The sequence below is a fragment of the Schistocerca gregaria genome, chromosome 2, assembly GCF_023897955.1.
Source record: "Schistocerca gregaria isolate iqSchGreg1 chromosome 2, iqSchGreg1.2, whole genome shotgun sequence".
Lineage (NCBI taxonomy): Eukaryota > Metazoa > Arthropoda > Insecta > Orthoptera > Acrididae > Schistocerca > Schistocerca gregaria.
The window spans coordinates 805,685,071-805,705,035 of record NC_064921.1 but is presented as its reverse complement, the minus strand read 5'-3'; the positions used below and the strand labels follow the sequence as shown (position 1 = coordinate 805,705,035).

General features: G+C 39.2%; 1 protein-coding gene across 2 annotated transcripts in view; it reads left to right on the top strand.

The window, feature by feature from the left end:
• Nucleotides 1-19,965, top strand: part of LOC126335081 (protein O-mannosyl-transferase TMTC4-like) — a 141,251-nt gene that overhangs the window by 63,434 nt on the left and 57,852 nt on the right. For both annotated transcript variants that reach the window (XM_049997975.1, XM_049997974.1), the window contains 3 exons: nt 4,883-5,060; nt 16,816-17,015; nt 17,318-17,425. In XM_049997975.1, coding sequence (XP_049853932.1) covers nt 4,883-5,060; nt 16,816-17,015; nt 17,318-17,425 — 486 coding nt within the window. The remainder of the gene's footprint in view (nt 1-4,882; nt 5,061-16,815; nt 17,016-17,317; nt 17,426-19,965) is intronic.

Below are 19,965 nucleotides of genomic sequence, written 5' to 3'. Positions count from 1 at the left end.
GAAGACCACAACAACAACAACAACATGTTCACACATTCCCAATCCTCCCCCCAACGCCACGAATCAGCTACAAAGTAGCACCCCCTCATCATCCAGTATCACCCTGGACTAGAACTACTGAACCACATCCTTCACCAGGAATTTTAATAATCTATCATCATGCACTGCAGTGAGAGACATCCTACCCAAGATCCTTACCAGTCATCCTAAAGTGGTGTTGACTCCTCCATGCATCCTACACAACATCCTAGTTCATCCCTGTGCCATTCCCACTCTCAACCTCTGCCACAGGGATCATATCCTTATGGGAGACCCAGATGAAAGACATGGCAAATCCACCCATGCAGCACATCCAACTACAGTACTGTCACAGGTTTATCCTACCCCATCAGATGCTGGACCACCTGTGAAAGCAATCATGTTATATGCCAACTCTGCTGCAAATACTGCACAGTTTTTATGTCAACATGACTAACAGCCAACTGTCCAGAAGGATGAATGACCAGCAACAAACTGTGGCCAAGAAGAAAGTTGACTACCCAGCAGTTCAACATGCAGCTGAGCCTACATGCTCAATTTCATAGCTGTTTCACAACCCGGGCCATCTGGATCCTTTCCTCCACCCCAACTTCTCTAAACTTGCAGCACACCCTTGCTCCCGTAATCACCCTGGACTCAGCTCCAGATACCTGCAATTCCCACATCTGCCACCCAACAGTTTTCCCTTCCTCGGTCCTATTGCCCTCTCTCAATTCACATCCTAATGTCACCTTCAGTATGTGCCACTCTCCGCTGGCTCTGACACCGGTGCATTACATACCTAACCTGTGCAACTGCCATCCCTCCTTCCATGTTCGTAGCCAGCAGAGCAGCTGCCTCCCTTCGAGCTGCTAGCCACCCACCCCAGACCCTCCTTGCTCCCCCCCCCCCCCCCCCTCCCCGCCGGGTAATCTAACCTGAACACAAATCCCACCTGAACATAGTCCACCTGACCACCTGATGAACTGCAGCACTGAAATATTTTGTGATTTTGTGTGTGTGTTGTGTTGTGTTTGTATCTCTTACTCCAAAAGCTAGCTTGTTTTCATTATTTTGTGTTTTTGCCCGTTGATGACTCAGTACTCAATGCTTTTGCTATTTGGTGAGTGGTCTCCAAAGTAGGTAACAAGGCAGGCTAAAAACTAATAACTCCGAATATTTTGTGTGTTAACTCTTAAATCTTTTTAAATAAAACAAATGTTATTAACATTGTATGTCTTAAATCTTTATGTCTACAGATTTATCTCTCAACTTAGTCACCCTGCCGACAAACACGTTTCTCCCAATGAGAGACCAGTTTGTTGTATGTCACTGTAGAATGTTTGACTTAGTTGACAGAGCCACAACATCACATTTGCTTGCACTAATTCATTGTTTTAAGTATTTGAAACAGATGAAAATCTAAAAATCTGATAGAGCCAAGTTGGGACTGTATGGAGGATGTTCAGTCACAGTGAACCCCAGGTGTTGGATTGTTGCAGGTGTCATAGCACTCATGTAAGATCTAGCATTGTCAAGCTGAAGGATGTGGTATAACACGTTCTTCTGCCTCTTCAATTCAATCTTATGAAAGTTGCTGGTTTAAAAACATTGTTTAGGTGGTTAGCACATAAGAAATATCCACTCTGCATGCTTCGATTTTGGTTTGTGCAGAGAAGATTCGAGAAGCATGAGCATGGGATACCAGTGAGGTGTGATGCTGTTGAGAATCTCTGCTTGCTCTGGATGTGACATTTATGCTTTGGTGTCATGGCTTGGCAGTGTTTTGGAAAGCACAGAGGAAACTCTTCTGCTGACAATATGAACACCCAAAAACATCTGATAGAAGCTGCAGAAAAATGTCACTCTCTTATGTACTTTTCAGAGATACACTTAAGATACATTGTCCTGAGTAATGACTGATTTGTTACCACTCATAATTATTGAATACAAGAACAACTAAGTACGGGGGAATTCTCTAAAAGACAGTTACGCCATTTCATAATGGGTTGGTGTAGTTGCGGGCTCTCTTATAGCCCTCGACCTTTTGCAGCTGGAAACAAAGTCCAATGGCACAATCAGTGGCACTGAATAGCAGGTGCACTGCTTCAAGAAAGAATGAGAAGGCAACCTAAAATCTTCAGTAAGGTAAAAGTACTCTTGAACAACATCGAAGTGACAGATCAATTGAGAACTTTGATACAGCCCATAACTAGGTACTCCATAGAAACACTTCAAGGAGAGAAACTTCCTGGCAGATTAAAACTGTGTGCTGTACTTTGCACAACTGCTAGAGGACTTGCCTGCAAAAGGCAAAGGTGTTGAGTTTGAGTTTTGGTCTATCACACACTTTTAATCTGCTAGGAAGTTTCGTATCAGTGCACACCCCGCTGTAGAGTTAAAATCTCACTCTGGACTTCAAGGAGAGGTTGCTACATGCGTGGATGAACTCTTCAAATTTGAAACTTGATTGCAGCACACTGTTTCTTATGTCCCTACATAGTTACGATGCAACAGCAATGTTAGGTGCTACAGTTGGGAGCCCTGTAGCAGCACAGGGCTGCAAATATGTAGGCATGAAGAATAAATATGTAGAACGTTAATAACATTTGTTTTATTTAAAAGACTTTAAGAGCTTTCACATAAAAAATAAAGAAATATAACTTTCCACCATTCCCTCATTCATTGTACCAGAATGTTCCTACTGTAATTAGGAGCTACTAACTTGTCTTCTTTTTCTATTTTTTTTTTTTGTGCTTTTTCTATTGTTCGTTAGTTGCAACTGTATTCTTGAAGATGTTGTCCATCTATGCATCTTAATAAAATATGGTTTGTTTTATGCTATACACTTTTCAGTTGTATCTGTTTATGAATCATCTCCAGTGCCCTGTGACACGTGTGTATGATGTATATAATAACTGCATTATGTAATGATTCAGATATGTTGCTACCTTACAGTTTTTGGTTATTCTTCAATTTTTGGGAAAGAAGCAATTTGTGGGCACAATTTTCATAAGGTTAAATTAATGTTTGGTTAACCTTATGAAAATTGTACTCCAAAAAGTTGTCTATTACTTGAAAATATGAGAATAACAAAAAACGTACTATAGCAACAGATGTGAATTATTACACAACACCATTATTATATTCAAAAAACAAACTAGTACTATAAGCCATTGAAGATGTTACAAGACACAAAACAAAAGACCTCTCATTTACTTGCATCGTTATATAACATCTCCAACAGTCAATAATTGATAAAATTATTTAATTGGATAGATAAAAAATCTACTCACCAAGTGGTAGCAGAACACACACATAAAAGACTGTTGTGATTGGCGAGCTTTTGGAGCCAGTAGCTCCTTCATCCACCAAAAGGGTTGAAGGGGGAGGAAGAAGAGTGAAGGAAAAGGATTGGAGAGGTCTAGGGAAAGGGGTATATTTTGGGAAAGTAATCCAGAACTGCAGGTCAGAGGAGACTTACTGTACAGGATGAGAAGGAAAGACTGATTGTTGGGGACTGCATCAGATGAGATTTGGAAACCTGAGAGCTTAAAGTCTTCTGACCCATGGTCCTGGGTGACTTTCCCAAAATCTACCCCATTTCCTAGATCTCTCCAGTCCTTTTCCTTCATCCTTCTTCCTTCCCCTTCACCACTTCTGTCTGAAGAAGAAGCCACTGGCTCCAAAAGCTTGCCAATCACAACAGTATTTTATGTGTGGGTGCTGCCGCTTCTGGGTGTGTAGATTTTTTATCTATCCAATTAAATAACATCTATAAGAGGGATCTAGATTTTAGGCCATATAGCTTAAATGTTGTTCTTTTAGCAAAGAAAGAGGTGCACTTAGCAATGGAGAAGGTAAAATATAATACACAGATGACACTGTAGGGAAGGAAATATTATGCAGAATTTGTATCAAGAGAGGCACACAGTGCACAAATGGAATAGCTAATAAGCGTGACTGTAAAATGTTCCTTTCCTATACCGTACACACTACCCTCAGTTCTTCCATTAATAAAGAGTTCAGACGGACTCCTTTTCACCAGCTCTTATACATCATATACTGGTACATATGTTTTCCAGTATATCCATATGTTTTCCAGTTTCATGTCTGCCTTGTTTTCTTGATGAACGACCTATTCCAGATGTTTCCAAAGTAAGAGATTCCATGTCTCTTAACCTAATTTTGTTTGATTGTGTATAGAAGACTCTAACTCAGATTCTTCCTGCATCAGCAGTCAAAGTGCTCCTCTTCTGCCTACGTAGCGCTTATTCACATTATGATATTATTGTTATTTTACATTTATCAGAGATATGGAGCAACACAATGGAAAATGATATTGGAACCCATATCTTATTCACCACAGGAAAGCCCCAGAAAATGTTGTTTTCTTTCTCTCTCCTGGATGCTCACAATTTACTTCAAAATGAAAACACACATCACCGCCCAAGGTCCATGCAGAAATGATGTCAGAACTTCATCAAATACATTTACTTCCAGACATGTTTTTATATAATTTTTAGGTCTTCACATTTGCGCCATGGGTCTCATTTTAGATAAAATGTTTTGCAGTCTCCCAGTACTCCACGGAAGTCTTCATAGACTATTACATTATCTGCTGACCCAGTACAATATGTTTACCTCTCACACATTGGCTCACAATACAAGTGATCAGCAACAAAAACATAAAATGAAACAATATAGTAAGTGAATGTTGGTGCAGGCTGTAGATACAGAATGCAGTTACTATATACACAACCAACAAAGAGAGTTGTTGCCCATTTATTGAATATGCACTAATACCCCATTAAAGCAGCACTTTACCTAACTCATTGATTTACTTGAATATTGTTTTTTACAGGTGCATGATCTTGAGTCTGGGACTGCTAGTGATTCCATTCCTCCCAGCTTCAAATATATTCTTCCGTGTGGGTTTTGTTGTGGCTGAGCGTGTTCTCTACCTCCCAAGTGCTGGCCATTGCATGCTTATTGTGATAGGCCTTCGACAGCTGGCCCAAGTTGATAGATCACTGGCACGGGTAATATGTACTACTAATGCTATTAATTGTCTCTGTTTCTTACGAGGTCTGTTCAAAAATGCCGGAACGTTTGTAATTTCTCACCAGTGGTGTGTTGGAGCAAAATGCAGTTGTCATCCCTTCACATGCCTTAATTTAAAGTGAACTGCCAGAAGTTACATTGTTGTATGTCTGTTAGTTATTGATTAGTGCTATAGTGCGCAGAACATTGTGTCACACAGGTTTCAAACTTTGAGAGGAGCAACGCATCTGCATTAAATTTTGCATGAAACTCAAGAAAACCTCTACAGAGAGAAACCAAATGGTGCAGAAAGGCTTCGTTGATGAGTGCTTAAGCCATACTCAGTGTTGCAAGTGGTTCACACGGTTTAAAAGTGGCCAGTTGGAAGTTAAAGATGACCCTTGTTCAGGATGCCCTTCAATATCTACTGACGATGCTCATGTCAGGAATGTCAACAAAATTGTGCATGCCAATTGAAGACTGACTGTCCAAGAGATTTCAGAAGAATGTAACGTTTCAGTTGGATCATGTCATGAAATCCTGATGCAGCATCTCGTCCCACGGCTCATGAGTCAAGACCGGAAAGATTTTCCCCTCGCAGTCTGTGAAGATCTTTTGAATTGCGCAAATGAGAACAAGATGTTCCTTAAAAGAATTAGAGTGTTCATGAGACGTGGGTCTATGGATATGATGTTAAAACCAAGGTTCAGTCTTCACAATGGGTCGGGTAAGTTTCTCCATGACTAAAAGAAGCTTGTCAGGTCAGGTCAAATCTCAAAGCCATGCTGATAATTTACTTTAAAGAATTAGTTCATCATGAATTTGTGCCACAGAAACAAACTGATAATTGATGGTACTGTCAGAACGTCTTGTGATGCCTGTCAGAGAATGTGAGAAGGAAATGGTTTGCAATGTGGCAAGAAAGTTCATGGCTCTTGCATCATGATAACACACCCACACATTCATCCCTGTTGGTGCGTGACTATTGCACAAAAGACAAAATCACTGTGCTGCCTCATCCTCTGTACTGTCCAGACCTGGCTCTGCAAACTTTTTTTTTATTTCCAAAGTTGAAAACGCCTTTAAAAGGACGGAGATTTATAACAATAGACAAGATAATAGAAAATTTGTAGGTGGCGCTTCACGTGATCCAGCAAGAGGTGTACCAAGACTGCTTCTGGAAGAGGAAATGGTGTTGGGAGTGGTGTATTAGTTGTGGAGGAGAGTATTTCGAAGGAGATCATACAAAATAAGTGAAAGGTAAGAAATGAAAAAATTTGTGGACAAAGTTCAGGCATTTTTTGAACAAGCCTCATATAAACTAAATTTTATTTGTCTCTGCAACTTTCATAAGTTTCAGAAAAGTATGGAAAAAATCCAGTTTTGTTGTCAAACCTTTATTATGATAACATGAACATAGGGTTCTCTTCTTATTCTACCTTCTAGTGAGTACAAAGGTTAATGTTTAGCCACCATTGCTTAAATAAAAACATACATTTTGTACTTAAAACCTGTTGGTTACTTCTGTTCCCACTCATTGTATTTTGATAAAGTAAATGTTAAATGCTTGTTGTACAGAATAACATCTATAGGGTTTCTGTGAGGTGTCACAGAAAATGTAATAACTTGATACCTTCTATTGAATAGCCAACTGGAGAAAATCAGGCAGGCCACATGTTTTCAGCAAGGAGTTCAAGTTTCTCAATAAAGAGATCAGTTTGCATTAACTTATTTAACATTTAACTCATTTACTTCTCAGTTCCCCTATACAAATTTTTATTATGTCTGCCTTTTCTAGAGGAGTCTTATGCTGATGGTACATCGTTCCTTACGAGTACATATCAAAATTTCAAATACCTTTATGTTAATATGCATGGAGATTTTAAAGGTCCCCTTACATTGTGATTAGGAAAATCCTCTATCTGAACTAATTAAGAAACCTCTTCCTTGACATGATCATTTGCCACTGTAACTGTGTAAATTGTTTAATAAAAGAACTGCTCATTGCCTTCTGTGGGTAGATACTGCACAACCTCAAGTGAAAATGCCCCATTTAAATTCTCTACAAATATATACTACCACCATTCCCTGAACCACAGCAAACCTCAGTCTCTCATGTATCTGTCCATCCGTCTCCCATTTCTACCTTCTCCTAAGCTAAGTACACTTCTCCTTATATTACAAACCAGTCACACAGCCTCTATCAGCTTATTTTCTACTTCTCTCCTTACACTTAATATTTGACTGTACTGAGATGTAAACCTGTGTTTCTCTTCAGCTTATAGCTTAACATTTCTTTATACTCTAATTACTTCCATTTAGCAAACCCTCATACTTATAATATTTTATACAATAATTCCCAGGCCTATCAGTTTACTTAAAGTTGAAAGCTTCATATCCACTTTTGCTTTACCTACCATGGCTCATGCATTTATGTTCAGTCAGACTTTGTTCCTTATTTCTTAATATTTTCCTCACTTTTCACTATTTTATGCATGTAATTAACTCTGCAACATTACTCATTAGTACCTGTAAGATAAAATTATTTTGAGTTCTTAACTAATCTATATTCATAGAAAAATTTATATTAGTACTTACATTACACCAATTTGCTGGTATTCATATCTGTACATACTTGTAATATGTTGTCATGCATCAATAATATCCAGTTTTTCTGCTTATGAATTCGATTTGCCCAAAGCACATTCTTATCTTTAAGAAATCAATCTTGTTTTATTCTACCCATGTATCATCTGCTGTTTGAACAAGTGTAGTGCGTCTTCTTCAATGCACATGTTGCTTCATGCATGGCTATCGCCACCAAAAATTTTTGATAGCCGGGAACATCTCTACACTTGAATATTTATTGTATTGTCGTCATCTCATGTCTCATGCGTGCAGATCAATCTCATCAATCCTGTGAAAACAAGTTGAAACTAAGCAGAAATAAGAAGGGTTCCACAATGAAGACTATTGCTTACAGAAGGAAGAAAAGATATAACTGGACCTCCTAAAGGAGATTAAAGAAAGGAAATTAAGCAAGGATTTCTTGAAATCTAAGAAGAAAAAAGATATCAAAGACAGTCCCATGTCGTGGATACCAATAAAATATCATCTACATAAATTGAAAGTTCTTGCAATAATTGTTTCCCAAGAGCTTGATCAAGGGCTCTAATAAATACTGAAACAGAACTATTCAATGAAAAAGATAATATCCTAAATTGATAACATTTTCCATTGTATAAGAGCACTGTATATAGCCAACCATCAATTCCATCAAGCTAAACTATCTTGCTGTTCAAATCATTTCAATAATTCATCGATACCAACAGGTCTATCACATTCCATTTCTGTGTGCCTATTTTGTGTGCTTGCATCCAACACAAGGTAAATCCTGCCTGCAGCCTTCTTAGCCACTAGTAATGGATTGTTATAGGCACTTAATTAATTCTACTTTCTCATTCATGTTCAAAATTTCACTGTGTACTGATTTAAAATTTTCATTCATGTCTTTAAAATATTTCTTAAACTCATGACAAGCTACTGTATGTACCTCTGATGGTAGATTTTCCACTAATACAGAGTGTTTCAAAAGGAATGACCTGATTTCAAAACTCCATATTTATTGATGAAAACATTGCTCAAACAAATGGATGAATTGCAAAATACTCACAAAATCTTAAAGTCTCAGCTTTAGCTGTGTTTTACAAATGCTCTGTGTGCACCCCCCCCCCCCCCCCCCCCTCCAGCAGCATGAACAACATCTAAATGACAGTGTAGATGCTGAGTTGTAGATAGATAGATAGATAGATACAACAGGAAGACCAAACCACTCGTTTGACAATCTTTCTGTTGTGCCTATATGCAACTCAGCATCTGTGCTGCATGGTGAGTAGCAATCTGTCATTTTCTTAATATTGTCATAGTCTATCCTGGATTTTCCATTGTTTGATTTCCTCATAAACCTATTTGATTTATGGAGATTTCCCATTGCACACTAAAGAAAATATGTTGTACACATGCAATGCACTCCTGAATTCATCTTCAGTCATGAATTCAATCTATGACTTTCAGCTCACAATCTCCTTCAGCAAAAACTGAGAAATTATCAATTCCACTGCATTTTGTGGCTAATAATTAATTGTGATTCAACTTTAACTTCACTTCTCAAATTACATTCCAAGGAAAATCTTCTCTTTTCCATATTCAAACAGCAAGGTTAGTCAGAATTAATCTTAAAACACTTTGGATGACTTTGGACATCCATCAGCATTTCAGAAGTATCTTAGGAGACTTTAATTAAAATTCTGGTGATAATAATCATTAGGAACCAGTGAGTTCTTGCATCATTCACTCTACAACGAATTGTGTCATTGTATTAAGGAGACATGCTTATCTGATGGTGTTAGCAGTGTAAGAAAGGCATTGAAGATTTAGAGCTTTTGTTGGCTGCATTCTCATTGTGGGCTGCTTATGTAGAGTTTTTGCACCATATTAGCAGGAGGAGGGGGGAGACATTTTGGCACTGCAGAGACAGTTGAATGGGGCTGAGTCTGTAGTATAAGTGCTGTAAAAGACTTAGCAGGCCATCTGTGGCAGCTAACTAAAAATATATGTGCATTGTAGGCTGTGCGCTGGGCCACTGTGATTTCATGGAGAGGAGTGTCCATTCCCTTGTTGATGCAGCCAGACCTTGCTTGCATCCTGAAACAAATTTAATGATAACTTTTAACATCTTGTAGGACCTGGGGGAATTTCCATCTCATTTGGGCACATTATTTTGTAAAACACAGCATACATTTATTATAGCAATTGCAATTTCTTCTCAAACATCCATTGGGTGATGAAAAAGTCTTCCTTCAGATACACAAATTGCGTCATCTCTGACAATGACACAAGGCATTGGTACTCCCTTGCTTGATATGGGGTTTCCTCCAATATTCATAAATTTTTACTAATGACATTTTCATGCAAAATTGATTGCATAAAAATAGATGAGTTATCATCTTGTGGTGTTGCAGTTCTTCATATGTTTGTGCTTGCTATGAAAATAGGACAAGGAATTATGCCTTATGCGAGACACCTTTTCAGTTTCGTTTTCCTGGACATATTTCAGCACTTTTTGTGCTATCTTCAGTGGGTTGTTCTATTTTCTTACTTACATGAAGCTATTCTGTGTTTATGTTGGTAGCTGGTCTGCTACATAATCTACAGCTTGTCATGGCTTTGATGTTGTAGTGTTTCCTCGTATGTTATGGTGAGGTGAAACAGAAATCAGCGTATTCACCTCACCAAAACATAAGAGAAAACATTATGACATCATAGCCATGACAAGTTGTAGATTGTGTAGCAGACTAGGTACCACCATAACCAACCAATAGCTTCATGTAAGTAAGAAAATAAAGCAACTCGCTAAAGATGGTAAGTTTCTATGGGACCAAACAACCCACTGAAGATACCACAAAAAAGTGCTGAAACATGTGTAGGTAAAACAAAAGGTGTCTTGCATAAGGCAGAATTCCTTCTCCTATAGCCGAGTTACTATATTTTCCATAGCTCCAACATTTCTTAAGTGAACTTATAATCCACAGTGCATAAAGTACATACACTCCTGGAAATTGAAATAAGAAGGGGAAACTTTATTGACACATTCCTGGGGTCAGATACATCACATGATCACAATGACAGAACCACAGGCACATAGACACAGGCAACAGAGCATGCACAATGTCGGCACTAGTACAGTGTATATCCACCTTTCGCAGCAATGCAGGCTGCTATTCTCCCATGGAGATGATCGTAGAGATGCTGGATATAGTCCTGTGGAACGGCTTGCCATGCCATTTCCACCTGGCGCCTCAGTTGGACCAGCGTTCATGCTGGACGTGCAGACCGCGTGAGACGACGCTTCATCCAGTCCCAAACATGCTCAATGGGGGACAGATCCGGAGATCTTGCTGGCCAGGGTAGTTGACTTACAGCTTCTAGAGCACGTTGGGTGGCACGGGATACATGCGGACGTGCATTGTCCTGTTGGAACAGCAAGTTCCCTTGCCGGTCTAGGAATGGTAGAACGATGGGTTCGATGACGGTTTGGATGTACCGTGCACTATTCAGTGTCCCCTCGACGATCACCAGAGGTGTACGGCCAGTGTAGGAGATCGCTCCCCACACCATGATGCCGGGTGTTGGCCCTGTGTGCCTCGGTCGTAAACAGTCCTGATTGTGGCGCTCACCTGCACGGCGCCAAACACGCATACGACCATCATTGGCACCAAGGCAGAAGCGACTCTCATCGCTGAAGACGACACGTCTCCATTCGTCCCTCCATTCACGCCTGTCGCGACACCACTGGAGGCGGGCTGTACGATGTTGGGGCGTGAGCGGAAGACGGCCTAACGGCGTGCGGGACCGTAGCCCAGCTTCATGGAGACGGTTGCGAATGGTCCTCACCGATACCCCAAGAGCAACAGTGTCCCTAATTTCCTGGGAAGTGGCGGTGCGGTCCCCTATGGCACTGTGTAGGATCCTACAGTCTTGGCGTGCATCCGTGCGTCACTGCGGTCCGGTCCCAGGTCGACGGGCACGTGCACCTTCCGCCGACCACTGGCGACAACATCGATGTACTGTGGAGACCTCACGCCCCACGTGTTGAGCAATTCGGCGGTACGTCCACCCGGCCTCCCGCATGCCCACTATACGCCCTCGCTCATATCCGTCAACTGCATATACAGTTCACGTCCACGCTGTCGTGGCATGCTACCAGTGTTAAAGACTGCGATGGAGCTCCGTATGCCACGGCAAACTGGCTGACACTGACGGCGGCAGTGCACAAATGCTGCGCAGCTAGTGCCATTCGACGGCCAACACCGCGGTTCCTGGTGTGTCCGCTGTGCCGTGCGTGTGATCATTGCTTGTACAGCCCTCTCGCAGTGTCCGGAGCAAGTATGGTGGGTCTGACACACCGGTGTCAATGTGTTCTTTTTTCCATTTCCAGGAGTGTAAAATGATGGAAAAATAATTTTTATAGTTATAGTAAAGTGTGTTTGTTATGAGGAAAAGCATAACATATTATATGTACATCTCGCTCAGCTGATCATTCATGACTGACTGTCAGATGGGTGACTAAATTGGGGTGTTAAGCATTGTGGCTGCCTAGTGCATTATAGCCCTGGTACATTATATGCCATCCACATATAAGCATTTTTATATTTCATTTAAATGAAGTAAATCTGTGCTCAACTTGAAGGATGGTTTCAGCATTGCAGCACTTTACTAGGCATAGTCCTCACACCTCTGAAACTGAGTGAGATGGTGCAGTGGTTACCACACGGGACTCTCATTCAGGAGGACAATGGTTCAAACCCATGTCTGGCCATCTAGATTTAAGTTTTCCAAGATTTTGAGGCAAATGCAGGGATGGTTCCTTTGAACGGGCATGGCTGACTTCCTTCTCCATACTTACCTAATCCAATGGGACCGATGATTTTGCTGGTTGGTCCCCTGCTCCCAAATCAACCAACCAATCAACCAATCGACCAACACCTCTGAACAGACTTATACATCCAGTTAGAGGGGAGTCTACGTTTAAACATGTACTCCAAAATACGTTGCAACTTGGCATTATTGTCATTATTGTAGGCGAAAGAATTGATAAGAACAGAGAAAATAATTGGATAGCTGGGGTTTGAAATGTAAGCCTAAGTTTTGTAGTGTGGAACTTAACCACTGAACTACAAAGGCGCATTTCTAGACAAACCATTAATAAGTTTATTATCAAACAGAAATTGCATTGAGCCAAGGGAACAAATACTAATTCTGTGCAAGAAGTAAACAAAGAAAATATGGTGGCATTGTATGTTATTCATTATTTAATTTGCAGATAATTCACAGGTGAATAAATTTGTTTGAATGATTTTCTGTTCATATTATCAAATGCAATGAGTCCTAGTTGCTCACTTACTCAGTTTACTCATGAAAGCCTATGGTGTAGCCAGATTTAAGATTTTTGGTAATTATAAACTAAGCTGATAATTATAATCTGTTGTCACACCCCTCAATGTAAATCATTTTAATTTGCCCTGTTCAAAAAAAAGTCTAAATGTCAGTGCAATTTTAGCAGCTGACTAAATTCTGAGCATTAATTTATCAAGTATTAGTTCACAGAAATATATAGTTCCATAACTGAAACAATAATCTTTAATAACATTCAATATTTGTTTATCACTTTAATTTTCATTATAGTGTGGTAATACTTGGTGAATCTCATGTATACAAAACTCACGTCCTCCAAAGAAAACATGGAAAATCAACCACTAAAAAGAAATTATAATTCTAAATGCATTTGAATGCTTGCCAGCTCCCTTAGGGCCACTATTTGTGTCAGAGCTGTATTGGTAGAGCCTGTTTCCTTACCCACACGGCAAGGCCACTCAGCTGTTACCTGTCAAGCGTTGCGTGATACCGAGTGAGTGAAGTGCCAGCTGCATGATGCCACATGAGCATGCATAGCGAGTGATGTAGACAAACACTACTCCTGCGATTTTGCCATGCAGATGCAGTGCTGTACCATAGGTATTATGTCACACCAAGAGATGTAAAAGCAGCAAGCAACCAGCCATCTTTCTCAGTCTCCATAGTACATTTTATGTTTTCATGCGTAGGTGTTGAAGGAATTCTTGGAGAATGTCCAAATCATGAGGCCAAGCTATAAAAGTGTCATCAACATATACTGGAGGGATGTTTGCTCCCAAAAATCTTCCATAAAAGAATGGCCACCAGGGGAGACAAAGGATTCCCCATGGCGACATCATCCAATTGGCCAGAAAACATCATTGTTAAATAAAAAGTATGCCGAGGGTAGAGTGTGCTCGAACAACACTGTAATGTCAACCCCAAACCTACTGCCGATGAGATGTATTAAGTCCATCAGAGGCACATTTGTAAAAAGCAAAACTACATCAAAACTGCCCAACAAATCATTGCTTTCCATTGATAGTGTGACATAGGCGACAAGGCTACAACAAGGCATACTGCAAAGATTGACCCAATTTCACCACGGAGGGCACACACTACATTTAAATGACACTCACATGTAGCTTTTGGCCACAGCATTCATCAGTAAAGAGAGAAACACACACAACATTCATACACACAAATACAAGCAAGCACACCTCACACACACACACACACACTAGTGTGTGTGTGTGTGTGTGTGTGTGTGTGTGTGTGTGTGTGTGTGTGTGTGTGTGTGTGTTCTCTTTTTCCAGTGAAGGCTGTGGCCAAAAGCTTTATGCAAGTGTCTTTTAATTGTGCCTGTCTGCAACTTGAAATGTCTTCTTTATGGGAAGTAGCAATCTATCTTGTCCTACCTGGCGTTTCCATTGTTTCATCTTCGCACTAGCCACTTGAAACTAAGTGCCCTGGTACATTGCCATTGCAGTATAAGAAATGTTGTGAAATTGTTTGTAACCAGAATATAGCTCTAGCTCTCACCCTCCCCACCCCCACCCCCTCCTACTCCTACCCTACATTATTACTAATACATACTAAGAATTCTTTCTCAACCTGTTAAATAATTGTACATGTACCACCTGCTAATGTATTTAATACAAAAGGAATTTAATGGTGTGATTCCACCAAGAATGTACAGGTTATTGCATTTTTATGTCCACCTAGTGAATAATAAAAATAAATATAGCAAGGACAGGCCATGACACACTGTAAATATGAGGTAACAGTGTGGGCAAAACATAAAAGAAAAGTGATTAACTGCCTATCTTTGGGGTACTTGTTGTTGTTCTGGATATGTAGATGTGCATACATACTTTTCATGTTGCAGCATAACTGGTGTAGATGGTAGTAGAAGTTGAAAAGAGTGGGAAGGCTGAAGAGGTGGAAGAGGGGAGACTTCAAAAGATTGCAAAGAGAGGTGATGGAGTAGACAGAAAGCAACAACATGGTGGGTTCCAGCAACAAGTTGTGGCCTCAGACAGGATACACATGTGAAGGGAGATGTGCCAAGCAAGAAAGTGGGAGCCTGCCATGAAAATGCCCAGAGAACTGGAAAGGGAAGTACAGTGTGTAGCCTAAGAAAGATAAAAGAGCAAGGAAAACAAATAGAAAGGACGGGGGAAAACTAGAAGTTTAAAAGGAAGAGAAGAATGGACAGGCCAACACAAAAACTAACAGAATTTAAGTCTAGGAACATTGCAGGGGAGTAGAATATGCTGGAAGAGCACTTATCATATGAGCAGCTCAGAAGAGATGTTTCTGGGAGGAACCAATGTGACATGAGTTGCAAGGCAACAGATGAAGTTGAATGTGTTGTCACAGACAGTGTGTTCTGCTTCTAGGTGAAGTAGACCATTAGCTTGTCTTCATTTCCAAAGCACCAAGCGAGGTGGCGCAGTGGTTAGCACACTGGACTCGCATTTGGGAGGATGACGGTTCAATCCCACATCGGGCCATCCTGATGTAGGTTTTCTGTGATTTCCCTAAATCACTTCAAGCAAATGCCGGGGTGGTTCCTTTGAAAGGGCACCACCAACTTCCTTCCCCATCCTTCCCTAATCCGATGAGATCGATGACCTCACTGTGAAAGAGAGACTTGATCTTCAGTCCCTCATCTGTAATACGAATATTCAGTTGTGAAGTATTCCAGTACATCATCGTCTAGCTTTCAGGTTATAAGGTTCCTAAAGCCAGTGTGAAAAGGAAACTGGATGTATCATGCCCTAACCAGTGAAATTCCCTCAGATTACTAATAAAAAAAGTAAAAAAAAATGAAAACCACAACATCAACATGCTTTTATTATTATGATGACAACATTTTTCTCGTTTATATTCTCTCTCTCTCTCTCTCTCTCTCTCTCTCTCTCTCTCTCTCTCTCTCTCTCTCTCACTCCCTCACTCCCTCACTCCCTCCCCCCTCCCCCCTCCCCCCTCCCCCTCCCCCTCCCTCTTTCCCCCTCTCCCTTCCTCCTCTACCTCTCTCTTCGTATTTTTATTACTTCTCTCATCGTCATCATCATCATTGTTATTAGTATTAGTATTAGTTTTTTCTGCAATATTAGGTGGATGGTAGTTTTAATGAGTATCTGTAATTGATAAGTTAACAATAGTAAGGTTATAGCTAGTTCTTAGAAGGATCAAGTGTATGGGATCCACACTGTCAGAGTTAGGTTATAGCTAATTCTTCAAAGAAACAATTGTATAGGAACCCACACTGCTGGGACAGTTGTCCTCCAGCAGGTAACTTGGCCACTAGCATGTTAGGAAACAACAACCAAAATGTTTGTGTGTTTTTTAATAACGTGTTTCAAAATTTAATGTGTAAAAAATAGTCAATTTATTTAGCTAGGTAAAAGAAGGTTAAAGATCATCAATCAATACAAGGAACATAAATGTCATGGATATGAGTGTTGTAAGTGCAGAGGAGAATATTAAAGTGCCTGTGTGAGCCTCCTATGTATTGGCATTGGAGCTGTTATGTGTAATATATATTAGAGCTCTGTGTTTGAAAGCAGGTGCTGTGCAAGGATGCTTTAGGTGAACACCTAAACAGCGCATAATAAGCATAAGCTCAGACATTGTCTCGGTGTATGAGCAGCTAAGAACAAGTTGCAGTCGTTTTCCTTTGCCACCACCCTTTTATTGCTGTGCCTTTGCATGTATCACATATTTTTTTGAATACAGTAGTCATTTGCTTGTGCTGTGCTACTTACATTGTTATTTACTCTCATTTATGTACAGGTAGGTTTTCTTTACCTGCTGATTGCCTTTGGTACCCGTGCAACTCGAAGGAGTGCACAGTGGAAGACAGAGGAGGTTCTTTTTGAGAGTGGTCTTAATGTCTGCCCCCTTAATGCCAAAATTCATTACAACATCGCCAAAAAGGCAGGTGATGCTGGGCATAAACTTGCAGCCATTGCTGGCTACAGGACAGCTCTCAGGTAACGTGCTCAAAACTTCCTGTGTTTTATTTTAATTTCATTTGACAGTTATATGGGAATCCTCTGTACTTTAAGTAATAGGTGAATTTTTATATTGCTCTCACCCCATCAAAATTTTTCATATAATTCAAAAGCGAATCTTTTATGTGTATTTCATAAATTTATAATGTGTTCAGTCACTTGTAATATTTTTTAGTGTTAAGGTCCAAAACAGAATACATCATATTTATGACGAACAACTTTGTAGACTATATTGTTTCCCTGCATTAAAACTAAATTCTTTTTTCTTTTTCTTTTTGCAGGTTAAATGAAGAATATGATCAGGCAATGAACAACTTGGCCAATATGCTCAGAGATGATGGACAGTTGAATGAAGCCGAAAGCCTTCTCCGAAAAGCTATATCGTTGAGGTGAATTGAAACTTTTGATTCCTAAAATGTAAATTGAAGTAATGAAATATTTTGAAAAATTTGAAAAAAAATAGTTTATATATCAACAATAATGAATCAAGCACCTTCTAATTTTGCTATAAAGTTATGAAGGAAGCAAAAGAAGTAACTTCCAGTTGCTCAATATTTGTGCCCTTGTTACTGAATACAACCCAAAGCTATTTCACAACTAACAGTAAAGATCTTGTGAACTGTGTAATGTGACATGTGCTAGAGAACCAGACTTCATGTGCATAACTAAAATACTAAAGGAAGTTTCAAGTGAGCTAGTCCTTCAGTTGCCTTTTTGATTTGATTTTTTATTGGCCCAGTTTTATCATACAGCACAAATTGTACAATTGATATTAGACAGGTCAAAGATAAGTTATAATAATACATAGTATTAGCAGAATAGTAGGAAAATTAAAAATAGGTGACTGTTGCAATTAATTTTGTTACGTATTCAGAAATTCTCTGACAGAATAGAAACAGTGCTTTATTAGAAATGCCTTTAGTTTAGCTTTAAATATTGGATGAGTAACATTTTTTATTTCCTCTGGTGTCTTATTGTGTAGTGTTACATCAATGTCAATTATGCTCCTCTGATAAGTGGTTTTTCTGTGATATTTTTGATGTATATTTGATTTTCCTCTGGTACTGTAGTTGTGTACATTTTTTTTTTTTTTTTTTTTTTTTTTTTCTGTAGCAATTTGCCTGTTTTCAGGAGGTAGTCCCTAGTGAACAAGATAGTTTCCAAAATGAATAAACTTGGAACATTTAGAACACCAAGCTCAGTAAAATGGGATTTACAGGACTCCATCTTTTTAAGGCCACAAATAATTCTTAGCGCTCTTTTTTGCATTCTAAAAACCTTTACACTGTGTATTGAGTATCCCCAGAAAATGATCCCATATCGGACTAGTGAGCATAACTGTGCATAGTATGCCTGCAATACTGTTGTTTAGCTTGTTGTAGCCATTAAAATTCTTAGGCCATAGCACACAGATGATAGTTTTCTAGACAAATTATTTATATGTGTGTCCCACTTTAAGTCGTGCTGAACCCATAGACCCAAAAATTTTGTGACGCATTTTGTAGGGTATCATTTTTTAATTGTGCTTGAATAGACATTTGATTAGTTGGAGGAATTAAATGAAAATCGACACACACAGTTTTTTCAGTATTTATAATGAGTTTGTTTTTTGTGAACCACTCAGAAAGACTTTTAATAAAACTTTCTACCGAGGACTGCAAAGTTTCTGGACTGGATCCAGTGAGCAATATGCTGGTGTCATCAGCAAACCGGATAGTTTTTGTGGGACTCATATATTCAACTAAGTCGTCCACATAATCAAGAAGAGTAGTGGACCTAAGATTGAGCCCTGTGGTACACCATATTTTATTGGTAATTCACTGGAAAGAAAGGAGTTGTTTCTTGTTTTATTCATTTTGTTGAATTTGTGCTGAAGTGATACTTTCTGCCTCTGGTTTTTTAGGTATGAACACAACCAACTTTGTGCTACTCCTCTTACTCCTTGTCTTTCTAATTTTTGGAGCAGAATGTTATGGTCCAGGACATCAAAGGCTTTTGATAGATCTAGAAAAATACCTGCAGCTAATTTATTTTAATCAAGGGATTTTAAAATGCAGACTGAGAATTCGAAGATTGCTGCCTGTGTAGATTTAGACTTTCTGAAACCATGTTGTTGTACTGTAAGAGGTGCATATTTATTTATGAAACTTAAAAACCTGTCATAGAACAGTTTTTCTAGAAGGAACTTAACTGTGACATGGGTTGGTAGTTTGATATTTTTTCAGAAGAACCTTTTTTTAGCAGTGGTGAAATTTTTGCTATTTTAAAAATATCTGGAAATACACCAGTTTTTAAAGAGTGGTTGAGAATGTTTGCCAAGGTGTCTGCTATGTGGTGAGCACATGCTTTTAATATGAAATCAGGTACTTCATCAAGACCACTTGACATTTTATTGCTTAATGATTTAATTTTACTTATAATTTCATTGGGGTTTGTTTCATAAACATACATAGAAGCAGTCGAGATCACTGACTTGCTAGAGAAACTTGAGACTGCACCTTGACAGTGTACCTGAATAAGGTCTTCAGCTAGTGAAGTGAAGTATTCATTGAATTTTTCCACAACTGAATTTGGGTCTGTCACTTTTGAGCCTTCTAGTGTTAATGACACATTCTTTTTCTTTGGCTCTGAACTACAAGTTCTCCCCACGTGGATCTTATTTTGTTACATGAGTTTCTTATCAAATTGTCATTTCACATAATTTTTGTCTCTTTGACTACTCTACCATAGATTCTTTTGTAGGCTCTTGAATAATCTGCGAATTCTTGGGTTACTCTATATTTCTTACAACAGTACTGCAGAAATCTGTTTCTCTCACTGGAAATTTTTATGCCTTTAGTTACGTATTGCTTATTATTGTTAGGTTTTACTGTTTTTACTTCTTTCGGAAATGCTATATTAAAACAGTGAAGAAAGGTGCTCTGAAAAC